The sequence below is a fragment of the Rhinoraja longicauda genome, chromosome 6 (assembly GCF_053455715.1).
Source record: "Rhinoraja longicauda isolate Sanriku21f chromosome 6, sRhiLon1.1, whole genome shotgun sequence".
Taxonomy (NCBI): domain Eukaryota; kingdom Metazoa; phylum Chordata; class Chondrichthyes; order Rajiformes; family Arhynchobatidae; genus Rhinoraja; species Rhinoraja longicauda.
The window spans coordinates 5859699-5874444 of NC_135958.1; the positions used below are offsets into that span (position 1 = coordinate 5859699).

The 14746-nt window shown below is 37.8% G+C and overlaps 1 protein-coding gene across 2 annotated transcripts in view; it reads left to right on the forward strand.

Annotated features, from left to right (window-relative positions):
* Nucleotides 1-14746, forward strand: part of rpgrip1l (RPGRIP1 like) — a 107092-nt gene that overhangs the window by 66238 nt on the left and 26108 nt on the right. For both annotated transcript variants that reach the window (XM_078400379.1, XM_078400380.1), the window contains 3 exons: nt 827-925; nt 5410-5542; nt 9354-9433. In XM_078400379.1, coding sequence (XP_078256505.1) covers nt 827-925; nt 5410-5542; nt 9354-9433 — 312 coding nt within the window. The remainder of the gene's footprint in view (nt 1-826; nt 926-5409; nt 5543-9353; nt 9434-14746) is intronic.

The window sequence follows — 14746 nt, forward strand, 5'->3', positions numbered from 1 at the left end:
AAAGGTTGTAGTTAATTAAGGGGAGCCAACATAGACTTGTTAAAAGCAGACCACGTTTAACTAATGTAATTGAATTTCTTGATGAAGTGACAAAGAAGGTTGAGGAAGGGAATGCACTGGATGTTGTCTGTGTGGATTTAAGAGAGCATTTCACAAGTCCCATGTGAATAGTTCCTCGCAAACCTGAGGCCTTATAATAATGTCAGTAGGTGTAAGAAAAACTGGCTTAATGACAGAAAACAACAAGTCATGGTAAATGTGCAGGAAGGAACTGCAAATGCTGATTTAAACCGAAGATTGATACGAAAAGCTGAAGTAACTCAGTGGGTTAGGCAGCATCTCTGGAGAAAATAAATAGTTGACATTTTGCTTCAACATGGTAAATGATTGTTCTGTATACTACAGAATGGTAGAGCTAGTTTTCTCCCCCCTTGGACAGTGCTAGAGCTTTTATTTTTGTTGATATGTATAAATTAATAGGATATTGGGGGGGAAATGTAACATTTATGTGGTATATATAGGGTGTATGTGTGTGGGGGGGGGGGGGAGCAAGGGAAAGGATGGAGAAGGGGGAGGGTTGGATTGAATAAACATGAATTGAGCATTGGACCTTACATAACCTGGCCCAATATAATCTTAATGACATATTTCTACATTGTGCAATTAACTTTATATGCATATTTTTGATTTTCCATTTCAGTACTCCCTTGCCCGACAATATCTTCCATTGACACTCATTAAGATCCAGTAATTTAACTTAAATGCTGCACAAAATGTTTGGGATTTTCTGATTACCATTTTCACAACTGGTTTTGTTAATTTGCAGTCACAACCAAAAAAAGAAATTGAAGTTAAAGATCCTCCTTTTGTAGATGAATCTAATATGTTGAAGATTGATGCATTAGAGCCTGAAGTTTTGAATCAGGTATGTGAAAAGAAATATTATTATAACTGAGCAAAGTTATAAGAAGGGTCTGAAACTTGTTGTTTTCTGTCATTAAGTCTGAAGAAGGGTCTCGACCCGAAAAGTCACCCATTCCTTCTCTCCCGAGATGCTGCCTGACCTGCTGAGTTACTCCAGCATTTTGTGAGCAAGGTTATGTGCATTCTTTCACCTTGATATATTGCCCATGAGCAATGGCTTAATATTATGAATGTTTATTTCCTTTTTGTACCATATCAATATGTGAAACAGCATCTTCCTCACCTCATGATAGTTGGAGATCCCACTTCACTGGAGAATGCTGGCTGGTCCATGCCATCATTCTCGTATGTGACAAGCATGGAGCACACTAGAAACTGAACCCATATATTTTGGTGGGCTTCATTCTTTACTTTACTTCAGACTTTCGAGATACAGCATGGAAGCATGCCCTTCGGCCCACCAAGTCCACACCGACCAGCGATCACACGCATACACTAGCACTATCCTACACACTTGGGCCAATTCACTATTTTTATCGAAGCCAATTAACCCTCAATCCTGGAGTTTGGGAGGAAACTGGAGCACCCAGAGAAAATCCACATGGGCACAGGAAGAATGTACAAACTCCGTACAGACAGCACCCATACTCAGAATTGAACCCGTGTCTCTGGCGCTGTAAGGCAGCAAATTTACCGCTGTGCCTCCGTGCCGACCTGAACTGTGGGTACATGCAGAGAGGTTATGAGAAAGGAAAGAATCAAACTTGAAGGCAATGGGGATTGGGGAAAAGGTGGTGTGATGGTGAATTTGGACTGGAACTGTCGCTCATGAATGTTGTGTAGCCATGAATACTGTTGCTATTGTTACTGCATAATGGAGGAAACATTTCTTTGTGATGCCTGCTTATGATATTTAGTTTAAGGAACTTCAGTTGAGTCAGAAAACCAGAGCAACCAGAGCTGAAATTTTGAGAAAGGTTCTTGAATGAATATCAAGCCCTTAATTGGTATATACAAGAGACCTGGCACCAGTTTTTGAGTGTCCTCCAGGAATGCCTGGTTATTGTCCTAGTAACGATGCCTGTGAGTATACCTCAGTAAACCTCAAGTACCTTCAAAGCACTCAAGATAGCGCCATGAATCTTTTTTTGCATGAGTAAATAGGAGCTTCGAGGTCCGTTTTTTGCGCACAAAAGACCTTTCCTCAATATAGCAGCTATTTGGATTTAAATCTAATGTACGGAGGAAATTTTGTTTAGCATAAACAACTGTCATCTCACAGGTTAGACACCCACTAAATCAAAGTCGGGTCTTAAACGCTTGGAATTGGAGTGCAGGGCAAATTGTTAATGCCAAATTCATCCCATATCCCTCTAACAAGGCCTCTTAACACAATGGTTTTGTTTCCAGATATATTCATAAATAATGAATGGGGTCAATAATTTGATTAAGGTGTGCAATTGGAATCGTATGGCGTGCACTTGCAAAAAAACAAAAAGCCACTATCTTGTTTAAATGTTTTGTTGCTTCTCATTTGACAACAGAACCACAATGTGTACTGGTCACATACTGGAGACTCTGGGATTATTCCTACAACAGAGAAGATTGAATGAATATATGATGGAGGTCAACGTAATGAGGGACTGAGACCGAATAGATGGAGAAAAATTAGTTCCCATTGGTTGAAAGATAAAGAACCAGAGCAAAAAACATTTGTGATTGTCAAAAGAATTAAATGTATTAATTTTACACTACGCGTAGTTAGCATCTGGAATGCATTGTCTGATAAAGTGGTGGAAGCAAATTCAATTGAGGCTTTCAAAATTGAATTGGATTAGTACTTGAAAAGAAAAGAAAAATGCAGTGCTATAGGGAAAGAGCTAAGGAATGTACCTGACTATGGTGCTCTCGTGAAGTGCTGTTGTGTGCTGTTACCATTTTATGATTCTATGCAGACCTAATACCAGTTTAGCGGAGTACTGTAGGTTTTCTCTAGAGTGGCTCAGGTTGCAGAAACTGGTAGGGAATACCGGTTATCGTCTATTGCTGTAGCAGTTTGATTCTCAGTGGAAGCATGTTGTGCAGGTGCTTATGGATTCTACATTTAGGATCATTGACACAGGACATATACCTCATTTGTTGTGAGTTGACCTGTTGCAATGGTTGACATAAAGGCAACACAGAGGATTGCTGCAGGATAACGGAGTCATAACTACTGTCAGAATAAAGACTAGTCCTTTTTGTGAACTAATCTGTGTACAGTCGTGCTTGGACTCTATACCACGAAAAATGCTGCCATCCATACAACTCTGACAAGGTGAGATTAAAAATCTCATTCATTGCAGAGGGGGACTAATTCAGCTTACAATTCAGTGTACTACAACTTATGTGCCCTTATTGATGTGCCCTAATGCAGTTGCAGTTTGGAAAATCTCTTGGCTCTGAAACAATTTCAGTAATTATTAGCTCTTAATATTCTTTCTAAGTTGTGGAGATGATTGTGGCATCAACGATCTAGTGATTTGTAAAAAAAATTGATCATAACTTTCATGGTTCATTATTCCATTATTCCATTTTTTGGACGTCCAGAATCCCACTTTCTAACCTTGTCCTGGTACTTACAAAGATCTATGCACACCAAGGTCTTTTGTTGCTGCATGGACTCTATGGTAACTTCTTTGCCTAGGTTAAGATGGATGCAAAATATTGATTGAGAACCTCGGCTATATCTTCTGTCTCGATTAATTTGCTCTCTAGTGATGCTTATTGACATCTTACTACCTATTTGCTATTTATGCGGCGGTAGAAATCTTGGGCATCTTTTTCACATGAATAAGATGTGAAATATCAAAAGAAAAAAAGCTAGTGTTGTGGCAAGGGAGAAAGAGTTAACTGAAAACTTCAGTTAACAAAGTAAGAGTTGTGGCACACACCACCTGTCATAAGTAATAATATGACACGGATCATCAGTAATTGGGGATCAAGAGAAGGAGTTTTAGATATTGTTACATCTTCGTACTTGCTTGCCTCAGTTCAAGCAGTGGTCACAGCCTTGGTGATGTTCCATTGATCTGGTAGCACTGTTTTCTCCATTGGGTTAAAACATTCAGGTGCACTTGTCAACTTCCAGTTGTTTGCAACATCTTGGAAGACATGCAGCAGTTTATGTGAGGATAAGGATGAGATGGATTGCAGGGTTGATAGGTGGATGATTGTCTTTGAGTAAATTAAACAGCAGTAAATGCACAGCAAAAATTTGTCAGAATTTGCTATTTTTTAAATTATTTTTTGCCCTGCACACATTTTCTTTGAGCAATGCTTCTTTATCTATCCACCTTCACCTCCACCTCTTCCCTACATTCAAAATATACTATTCCTTTATGTCATTAGGTTGTGGTAGTGACCCAGAATAGCAAGAGAGCCTCCCACCAATGTGAGCCAACACTGAGTGGTATCTGCACTCCCTTATTATCACAGGAATTCCTTGCTCCACTTGTGTAGGATAGCCTTACTGTGCGGGGATCGCTGGTCGGCACGGACTGGGTGGGCCGAAGGGCCTGTTTCCGCGCTGTATCTCTAAACTGAACTAAACTTCACATGAATAACAAGGATTTAGTGTGTTTGGATTTTAATGTCGAACTCATTTTTTAATTAAAAAATGTTAGCATCTGACTGATGTTGACTTTTTGCGTTTTTTGCAAAGCTGGCTATCAACAAATGCAACTAAAGAATGCATTATTATTGACTTTAAAGATTCAGTGTGGAAACGGTTTCTTTGCCCCACCGAGTTCGTGCCGACCAACAATCCCCGGACGCTAGCACTATCCTACACACTAGGAACAATTTTATAATTTTACCGAAGCTAATTTATGTACAAACCTGTACGCCTTTGGAGTGTGGGAGGAAACTGGAGCATTCGGAGAAAACAAATGCAGTGACAAGGAGAACATACAAACTCCATACAGACAGCATCAATAGTCAAGATCGAACCCGGATGTCTAGCGCTATAAGGCAGCAACTCTACCACCCGAATTATTATTGGCATTGCTTTTAATTTAATTAGAATTACATAAAAGTTAGATCTTGAAGACATTATTTTCAAAATTGTTATCCCTTATGATGAAACACAAAAGAGCAAAGATCCACCGCCACTTTTGAAATGCTTTATGCTTTTGCAAGAATCAGTGAATTTCTGCGTACCTTAAAATGATAATATCATTGCTTGGCTGAGTCTTATAATCAGTAATTCGGTAACTTAAATAAACCAATTACAGAGCATGTGGCTTTTGATATATTGTTTAATTTGTTGTTTAATTTAAATGTAGAAAATAATGTATATCGCATAAACAAAAAAAGACTTTTTGTTACATTTCGAGTTAGAGTGCAACTTAAAACTTTCCATTTTCTGAAACCTGACATAATTGCTGTAATCATTTTGTTTTGTTCTGTATATCATCTGTAATGAATAACATGTTAAAAACACAGGATGTCACAGGCACAGAAATGGAATATGGGCCGTCCCCAGAATGTGAACCAAGGAGCTCCGACGTTTCATCAGAACGTAGCACACCTGTGTCAGAATCAACTGAAAAACAAGATGCTCCTGAACCCGGCCAAGGTAAATATTAATATTCATCTTATTTGCAGATTATTTACAGGATTCCACATAACAGTTTGTGCACTTTAATGGTGCGAATATAAAATAACTTATTTATATGTATTCACATTTGCAAAACTGGTGTAAACAGATACTCTGAGGTATCAGTCACCTGCCTGTTGCATCATGCACACCCAACTGACAGAACTTCTTTAATTTGTTCTATCTACCTTTTCATACCTCCAAAGACGTACAGGTATGTAGGTTAATTGGCTGGGTAAATGTTAAAATTGTCCCTAGTGTGTGTAGGATAGTGTTAATGTACGGGGATCGCTGGGCGGCGCGGACTTGGAGGGCCGAAAAGGCCTGTTTCCGGCTGTATATATATGATATGATATGATATGATTGTTTCCCTCTCCCCTGACTCCCAGTCTGAAGAAAGGGCTCGACTCAAAACGTCAACTATTTATTTTCTCCAAAGATGCTGCAGCTTTTTGTGTCTACCCAGCTTTTTATGTCTATCCTGATCTCTGGTTGAGTTCCTGAACAGATCCCCAAGGCAGAGTAGTTGAAGATGATGGTCATTTGGTAGAGCAAAGCCCAACAAAAAGCAGGTCTTGCACAAGTAGGCTGCAACTGTCTACCAACACCTGTCACAAAATCCTGAGCAACCTCAGACACTGGCATTCAACACGTAATGGAAATGCGACCTTCAGGTAAGATCTCCTGCAAATTGAAACTCCCTGCTGATCCCCGCACATTGCAGATGTGTAAAAGCCACCTTATTCTGTTCACCTTCATGGCCCTCACAGTCTATAGCACTGTGAGCATTATCCATCAACTAACTTTACCAGTAACCTTCCTTCTAACAGTTGCCAATTTTTGTTTATGATTGAACAACTCCGTTTCCATTAACAGCACCTCAGAATCTTTGGCTGCATGCAGAAAGACCAAGATATTTTTCAGACAGGCTGGTAATTAGTAAGTAACAGTGCACCATACATCTATCTTGGAATGGCCATTCCCAAGAAGAGTCAAACAACTACCATTGACATCAAAGCGAATTTCACCTTCAAATCATAAGAATCCCTCAACTGGATCAGCCATTAATACTGTAGTTGCAAGAGAAGGTCAGAGGTCCACCTTGGAAACACATCACTATTCTTTCTTTGTCATTGAGTTCAAATTCTGGAATTTCCTGTTCAACAATATTGAGCGATTGCTATTCCTATCACAAGAAGGACTCCAGTAGTTCAAGAAGTAACTCCCCACCATCTTCTCATGGGAAGTTAGGTATGTGCAATCAATATGGGCCTCGCCAGTGATGCTCATATCCTAAAAAAGTAACTAGAAATAAACTTTTCAAAGACACTCAAGGAAGCGGATATGAGTGTTTATTATTTTCTGGCAGACTTGCTCATCAGGTCTTCAGCACCACCAATGGTGTGCTTTCAACTTGGTTTCCCTGTCAAGCTCTAAGAAGCTTGTGGAAACTTAACTCTCAGTGCTGGTATTTCCACACGGATCTGTTGGCATTACCCAGTGTTACTGTTTGAAAACTTGGGACTTCCACGCAAGTGTGCACAAATGTGAAAGATGTAAAATTCCTGGGAGGAGTTTCATCATGATTTCCTTGAGTGTCAGACAGAGTCATACAACAAGAAAACAGGCCCTTCGCCCCAACTTGCCCATTCCAACCAAGATGCCCATCTATACTTGTCCCATCTGGTCGCGTTGGCCCATATCCCCCTAAACCTTTCTGATTCATGTACCTCATCTATTCATGTCTTCTACTCTCTCGTAGAGTTCAGAGGTGAAGCATCAACTTTCTGCAATTCCTTACCAATTATATGGGGCAAGGGGTTAATCAAAGATTTTTTTAATAGTTCCTCAAATTTCAAGAGTTGTGAAGGAAGAAGGAAAAAACACAGTTTAACTTTATGTAGGTAAACAAAAAGAAGTGAAGATTTCCTGCCCAAGGCTTATTTAGATAGGATAATCTAATTCTTCATGCTTACAAAAGCTTACAAAAATGTCTTGAAAGAATTAATTCACCATGACCCTAGGGCATCTTTGAGCATATAATTACCACTCAAATGCAGTTTTTCAGTCTCCCTAGTCTTTAAAGGAAGAGAAACCTGCAGTGTTCACCAATCTGACCTGGAAAGTTAACACCAGGCCAATGCCAATATGTCTATCTATCATCAGCCCTCTTTTGGCCGACAAACTACTGAATCCTTTTAGACGAGGCAACTAGCAATGGGAACCAGTCACAGAGACATACAGCACTGAAACAGGCCCTTCGGCCCAACTTGTCTATGCCGACCAAGAAACCCCATGTAGACTAGTTCCACCTGCCCGTGTTTGGCCTATATCCCCCTAAACCTTTCCTATCCATGTACCTGTCCAAAAGTCTTTGAAATGTCTTTATAGTACTTTCCTGAATTGCCTCTTCTGGCAGCTCATTGCTTATACCTACACAGCCTCTGTGTGAAATAGTTGCTCCTCAAGTTCCTATTAACTCTTTCCGCTTTCACCTTAAACCTATGTCTTCTGGTTCTTGATTCCCCTTCTCTGGGTATGATGACTTTGCATTCACCATATCTATTCCACTAATGATCTTATACACCTCCATAAGATCACCCCTCAGCCTCTTGAATAAAGTCCTTGCCTGCTCAACCTCTCCCTATAGCTGAGGCCCTCTAGTCCTGGCAACAGCCTTGTAAAATCTTCTCTGTAATCTTTCCACCTGAATAACATCAGTTGCTGAACTTGCCCACACATATCAAAGAATTGTGCAGAAATGCCAATGCTTTGGTTTTTATTCAGTTATGCATCAAATAATTTTCTTTAGTAGAGGGTCCCATCCTAATGGATGGAATATTATAAAGCATATATGTAAATTAGGTTGATTTTCTTTTGGCCCCTTGAATTGACAAACTATTGCACTCCTTGAATGGGAATAGATAAAATTTTGTGTAAACACTGTTTTTTATAAATAAGGTTCCACCACCAATTTTCCGGCACTCTTGGTTCCAGAGCCTTTCTGGATTATCAGTTTTCCCAGACTAACAGAGGTCATGGTCTCGGGGAGGAGCCCAATAGTACCGGAATGGACCTCGAAGGCCGCCAAGGGGCCCGCAAAGTCGGCCTTGGAAGTCAGCTATGGGAACGGATCCACCAGCTCCGGCTGGGCCGGAGTTCCAGAGCCCCGGCCGCAGGGAACAAAATCGACCCACCAAAAGGCGCAGAAGTCCCGATGAGCTTGAGATCAGCTGCCTCACTGCCCTAGGTGCCACATTTTCAGCGGGACTTACCCTGTGCAGATTTCCAGTGTGCTCTCGTAATTTTGTCCAAATCTAAGGAGGTGCTAGACCACCAGTTGGCAGAAAGTCGGTAGTGGACCTGTGGTATACTGATTTTATTATTTCACTGTTTCAGTCAACTGCTCTTAACTGTAATATATGTTTCATATATTCCTTATTATGTGCTCGAATGTTCCAATCTGTCAATGCTAGAAAAAAAACGTATCTGATAAAGCTGTTGGATTTAATAGACATTTTTGCAGATATACAGGCCTAAAAGCCATTTATAAATCTTACGTGATTTACTGAGATAGATACCCATCATTTATGTAACTGTTTTGCTTATTCTTTGTAGTTTGAAAACCATGCCAATTGTATTAGAAATAACTTTTTATGATGTTATGTGATTGCTCACTTACTATTAAACAATCGTCTTATCACTATTCTGTAAACATCTGTTCCTCCTATAAATCTCTGAATGACCATCAGTGTAATTGTTTTCAACAGTGGTTTTCTATTTCTCCTAGTTGTTTACGATGGTGAGGAATCAATAACGGACAGTGATGATTGTATTGTCGCAGGCTTGAAACCAGGTTGTATAAAGCAGGTTGGTCTATTCATTTCATCCAGTGAACTATAGAAAACAATTCTAATGCAAGGCAATATATTGTTTGAATGAGATATATTGAACGGATCATTTAACAGCAATGGATTGTTTCTTGAAAATCTTTATGGCTGATCAAGGGAAGCAAGTGAGTAAGGTAGGACGTAAAATGACAAGAGGAAGGAAATATAGCGGCATTAAAATGCAATGCTAACGACATCATACGTTTTGATCCAGTGTAAAGATGCACAGAAAGCTTTTTTTTGGTAGCAAGTTGTTGATATTCTCATTCATGTTAACATTAGCCTGTCTTCAAATTTAAAATTATTCTACCTCCTCCAACAGTTGCTGTGTAATCCTGTGGATTTGCAATGACATTTCTCAGCTTCATAGATCTGAGTACAGCATTGCGGGTTTGGATTAATAGTAACACAATGATTGATGACTGCTGGTTCCCACATAGCTGTCAGCAAAATTTGATTTTTTTTTTAGTTCATATTCTGGTGCTGCTTCCTAGCCTGACTCTAGCCTTACTTTGAAAGTATAGTAACGTACGTGTTTGCATCTTGCAAAGAAAGTAGGGTCAAAGTTGCTGAAAAGATTTTTATTTTGTAAAGTGAACAACTTCCTACTTTGTTTTTTTCCACTGAAAATTGATTTAATGTGGGTAGGGTTCTGCTTTTGTCAGTCAAATATGATACAGGCTGATGGCAAAAAAGAAATATTCAGCTGCAGGAACTCAATATCAATGAAAAGGTCTTGTTGAAATTGACCTCTAATGCTCTCTGTATACATTAATGGCTTATTGAGCTATCAGTTACAGAACATATCTCAGTACCTTACGCTGCCTTTATTGAAAACTGATCGATTCATTTATCAAGGCTAAGTGCAGAAGGTCATTTGAACCATGATTTTTCAATGATGTTCTTTTCTCTTATCTGATCTTGCATTTCCAGCATTAAGTAGTATTACCAGCTACTCTGGTCAATAACCATTCCTGATTGGCTTTCAATCCCTGTCCAGTCCTTAAGTAAAGTACGTCTAACATCTCATTATGTGTCCAGCTACATTAAGCAATTGTCCGTAGGTGTTTCGCTGTCTACAGATCGAAAAGAGATCCCATCACTAATTTCAAATAATGGCACAGATATCTTTTTAACTGGAAGAATTCATATAATATTTAGATTCAAAATTTTACATTAAAATATGTGAATTTATGACATTCGGAAATGAATAATTTACTAACTCTATAGCAAAGAAAAATCAATAGCATGTCACTATACCTGCAAAGCATTTTAACTTGAAAAGGAATTGGATAAACGTCCCAATTGTTGACACTCAGTCTGCTAGTAGCAAAATAGAAAATTCCAAAGCTTAAATTTACGCCTTGAGTGGTAATTCTTTTTAATTTTGAGTTTGAAATGTATTCAGATTTACTATTTAAAGTGGAAATACAGCATTTATATAATTAGGGTGACTGCACCTTCAATGGACTAGTTTGTAAACTTAGGAAAGTAAGAGTGGGCAAGACAAAATCCTGGCAGATAGTAAGTGTAATTATAGGATTAAAAACTATGTTCTCCTGTTGACTGCAAGATAATGAAAATATACACTTCCAGGAATGCTTAAGGTGTAGAACCCAGTAGATCTTCTAATTGCATAGTAACTCAGCTAATCCACAATTATATGGTAATTTGCAATGCATACTGATTGAATTTTAAATACAACTATGTTCATGTTAAGTGTTGTAATTAAAGTGCTGTGCCAATTACAATATTATACCACCGGCATATCACACTTCAGAATTATTCCTTAGATGTTTTGATCAAAAAGAAATCCAACAGGTTTTCTGGACCATGCTTCACTATAGATCCTGTCTAGTTTTACTGCCTGTGATGTATAATTAAACACAGATTACTTCATTTCATTTACAACATTTATGAGCTGCACTTTGTCAGAATGAAATGCTTGTCCCCTCCTTTCCTCACCAAAGTGGCGTAATTAGTGTTAGCATCTTCCTTAACAGTCTACATAAAGTTTAGTGCTTGTATTAAATCAAGTCATTAACATAATGTGCTGTACAATTTGCCCCTATCTCTTTTCGTTTCCACTACATCAAAGCTCTTTTGAGCAGCAGTGTAATTGGGCCGTGCCAGCTTGTCAAGTTCAGTCAAGCTGATGGCTGCTTTTCCTCTGAAAAGCTTCCAGGCAGAATAATTAATGGAGAAGAAAGTCAAGAAAATGTAAAAATGTGGACTGTTATCTATGAATATTTAATGTATTTGAATAATCAGAAGTTAAGATTATGAATTTGATCTATAATACATTGATTAAAAGCTCTGTGCAGCACCCAGAAATAGATATACAACAGACATATGAATACTGTTGGCAGTTCTTAAAAGCTGTCTAACCTTATGCCTGATCACCACATTTTCAAATTGAAATAACGAACAATATATTAATGATTTTGTAATATTTAGTGGGAAAAACGTTTATTGGAAGCATAGATTCCAAAATTCATGAAGTCTGCATTTTGGGAGTATATTAATGCGTGTTATTCCTCATTCACAATGTATCAAACAGTTTTCTGTTATAATAACTTCAGTGATCATCCTTTATCAATTTTTTTGCCAGTTTTAAACACGTTTATTATTCATGCCAAAGTAATGTTGTTGGTTTAAGTTTGCTCTCAAAAGGTAGAAGAAATACTTGTAAATTATTGTCCATCTCCACTCAGGTAAATCTGAAAATTAACCCTGGATTATTTTCAATGCTGTTACTACTTACATTGCATCTGTTTATCTATTAATTTTCTTTCACATGATAACTGGGATAACAACTTGGAAAGTTTGATGCAGTGAATAAAATTTGTTAGGGAGTATAGGTTATGAAAGTTTCCACTCTGAAATTCCACTCTTGGAATCTAGTCAGAAGACCTAACCTAAGTTTAAGGCTCCCTCAAATTGAAGGCAAAATGTGAAATTAGATACATGTTGAAGATTGGATGAATTATCTTTAGGAGCCTAACGTAATCATGTAATGAGGTTAAAGGCGAAAACAGAATATACTAAACAGAACAGAAAACATTAAATATACAGTGCCTTAATGAGGTTTTTAGGACTAATTTCTCTTGAGAAATTTTAATCTTTTAAATTCAGCCACAATAGATCACCAAACCTTACCAGTGAACAATGTTCTAAGTCAATAACCAGTTTGAAAAATTAGACAAAGCAAAAATCAGCTTTTAAAAAAGAGAAGGGAAAAGGTCAATTTAACTTTTGTAATCAAATTGCTGCATGGAGCAAGATTTTAAGTCTATAAGGGGACTGCACGTTCTATTGTGTTAAATAAATCTATCAGAGTTGGCATTGTTTATTTCTTAATTCACACCATCACATCAATATAGTCTGTGATGATTGAAGTTAGCTAATTTGATTATCCATCTGCAAATTAAACCAGAGTGATAGCACAAACTCAGTTCACTATCATCGAAGTTGTAGAAATAGTAATGTATGGCAAAGGTGGTGGCACGTTACACCAAAATCTATGATATTGATGTTGATGTACATGTTTGTATCAACTCCAATTAAACTTAGATGTCTGGACTAAGGAAGTAATCAATGCCGCTGAAACTAAGCATGATCTAAACGCATAACATTAAAATACTTCACATATGATTTCTTACACTTTTGAATAAATGCTGCAAAAATATTATCTTTTGTTTTGCTCCTACATGTGTCATAGGATTTATACAAAAGCAAAATACTGGTTTAAAAAGTCTGTAGTTTACAAAAGAGCTGGATATTCTCAGCTGATTATGTAGCCTCAATAAACAGGAATGCAGTTAATATTTCAAGCAAGTGATCTTTGATGTGTTGAGCTATAAATTGTAACTGTTAATGGCCCCCAAACAAACTTGCTGAGTTTTTCAAGTTTTCAATTTTGTTTTCCAAGATGATTCTTAATTAAATTAAATGTTATTTCCAAATGAATCGTGCTTGTATTGTTGCACAAAGGACACACAGAAACCTCTTTCTTTTCACCTTTAAAAAAATTTCTCAGACAACCTAACCAAGTGTGGCAAACATTCCGTGAAGGAAGTTTGAAGAAAGTATAGTAGTTGAAGTCCGATTCAAATTTGTTCTGGCATTGTCAGTGCCTTGCAGATTCTGTTTGCACTCCAAAAAGTGCAGAGATTTGCACTGCTGTTTCGGATGCAATTTTGTGCCTTCGTTTCGGATAAGCTGAATGGTCCGTACAGCAATATGACAGCTTTGGCTTGCAGTACTTTCGACAGTCAGCTCCCCTCGGCCATTCCCCATCAAACCAATAAAAATGTTGGCAAATTTCAAGAGCCAAACAAGGAAGGCCAATTGGCAAAGATTTTGTCATGTTAGAAGGAGAGCTAGAGCTGGGGTGTGATGCTAATTAATGTAAGCAAATAACCCAAAGGAGTCAGCAAGAAAAATGGGTATTGATGCCATGAGTAAATATCCTAGTTATTCGTATAACTTAAAATTATGCTTTAAAAAGTTTTATTTTGTGCCAAGTCTGTGGATAGATAAAGGTACAAAAGGTCATGAAAAGAACTCGGGGATTTTTGAGAACTTTCAAGATCGGATTATTTGTAAATAAATAATACAGATAACAATATCAGAAAATTAAAGACCCAACGATGAAATTAAATGAAAGGGAAAACCTGCATTATTTGCTGCAGAAGCTAACGTTTACCTTATGTAAACTCAGTAAAAGAACAGTGTAATAGAAATCAAAGGAATGAAAGACCGTTTGCAAATTCTTTATCAACTCAAATTGTCGTCTAATCCAGCTAGTCTTGGTATGATTACAAGATGGTTGTGCAGAGATTGGCCAACAGACAATCGTTGATCCACTGTTTTGATTGATGCTGCATGTTAACCAGATATTGCTTGTGATAAATAGTCATCAATCTGAAACGGTAACTTAGATGCAACCTGATTTTCTGACTGTTTTCAACAATTTACTGTTTTATTGTAAATTTCCAGCACCTGCAATATTTTGCTCTTGTATCACTGCTTGGTTTGTTTGGCCAAGCAAGGCGCAATCGCCAAAGTGTATAATATATACTCTTAAAATTGTGGCCCTTGCCATATTTTGGATTACAGTATTTAATTTGAACATGGGTCTTATCATTTTTAATGATGGATGGAAAGAAGCAAACATGATGGAAAGACAATTTCTGAACAATAATTAAATGCTACCCACACTGCAAATTGTTTTCAGCATTTTTATTAGCCAGCTTTATCATTGGTTGTAATATTGATTGTAATGTATCAT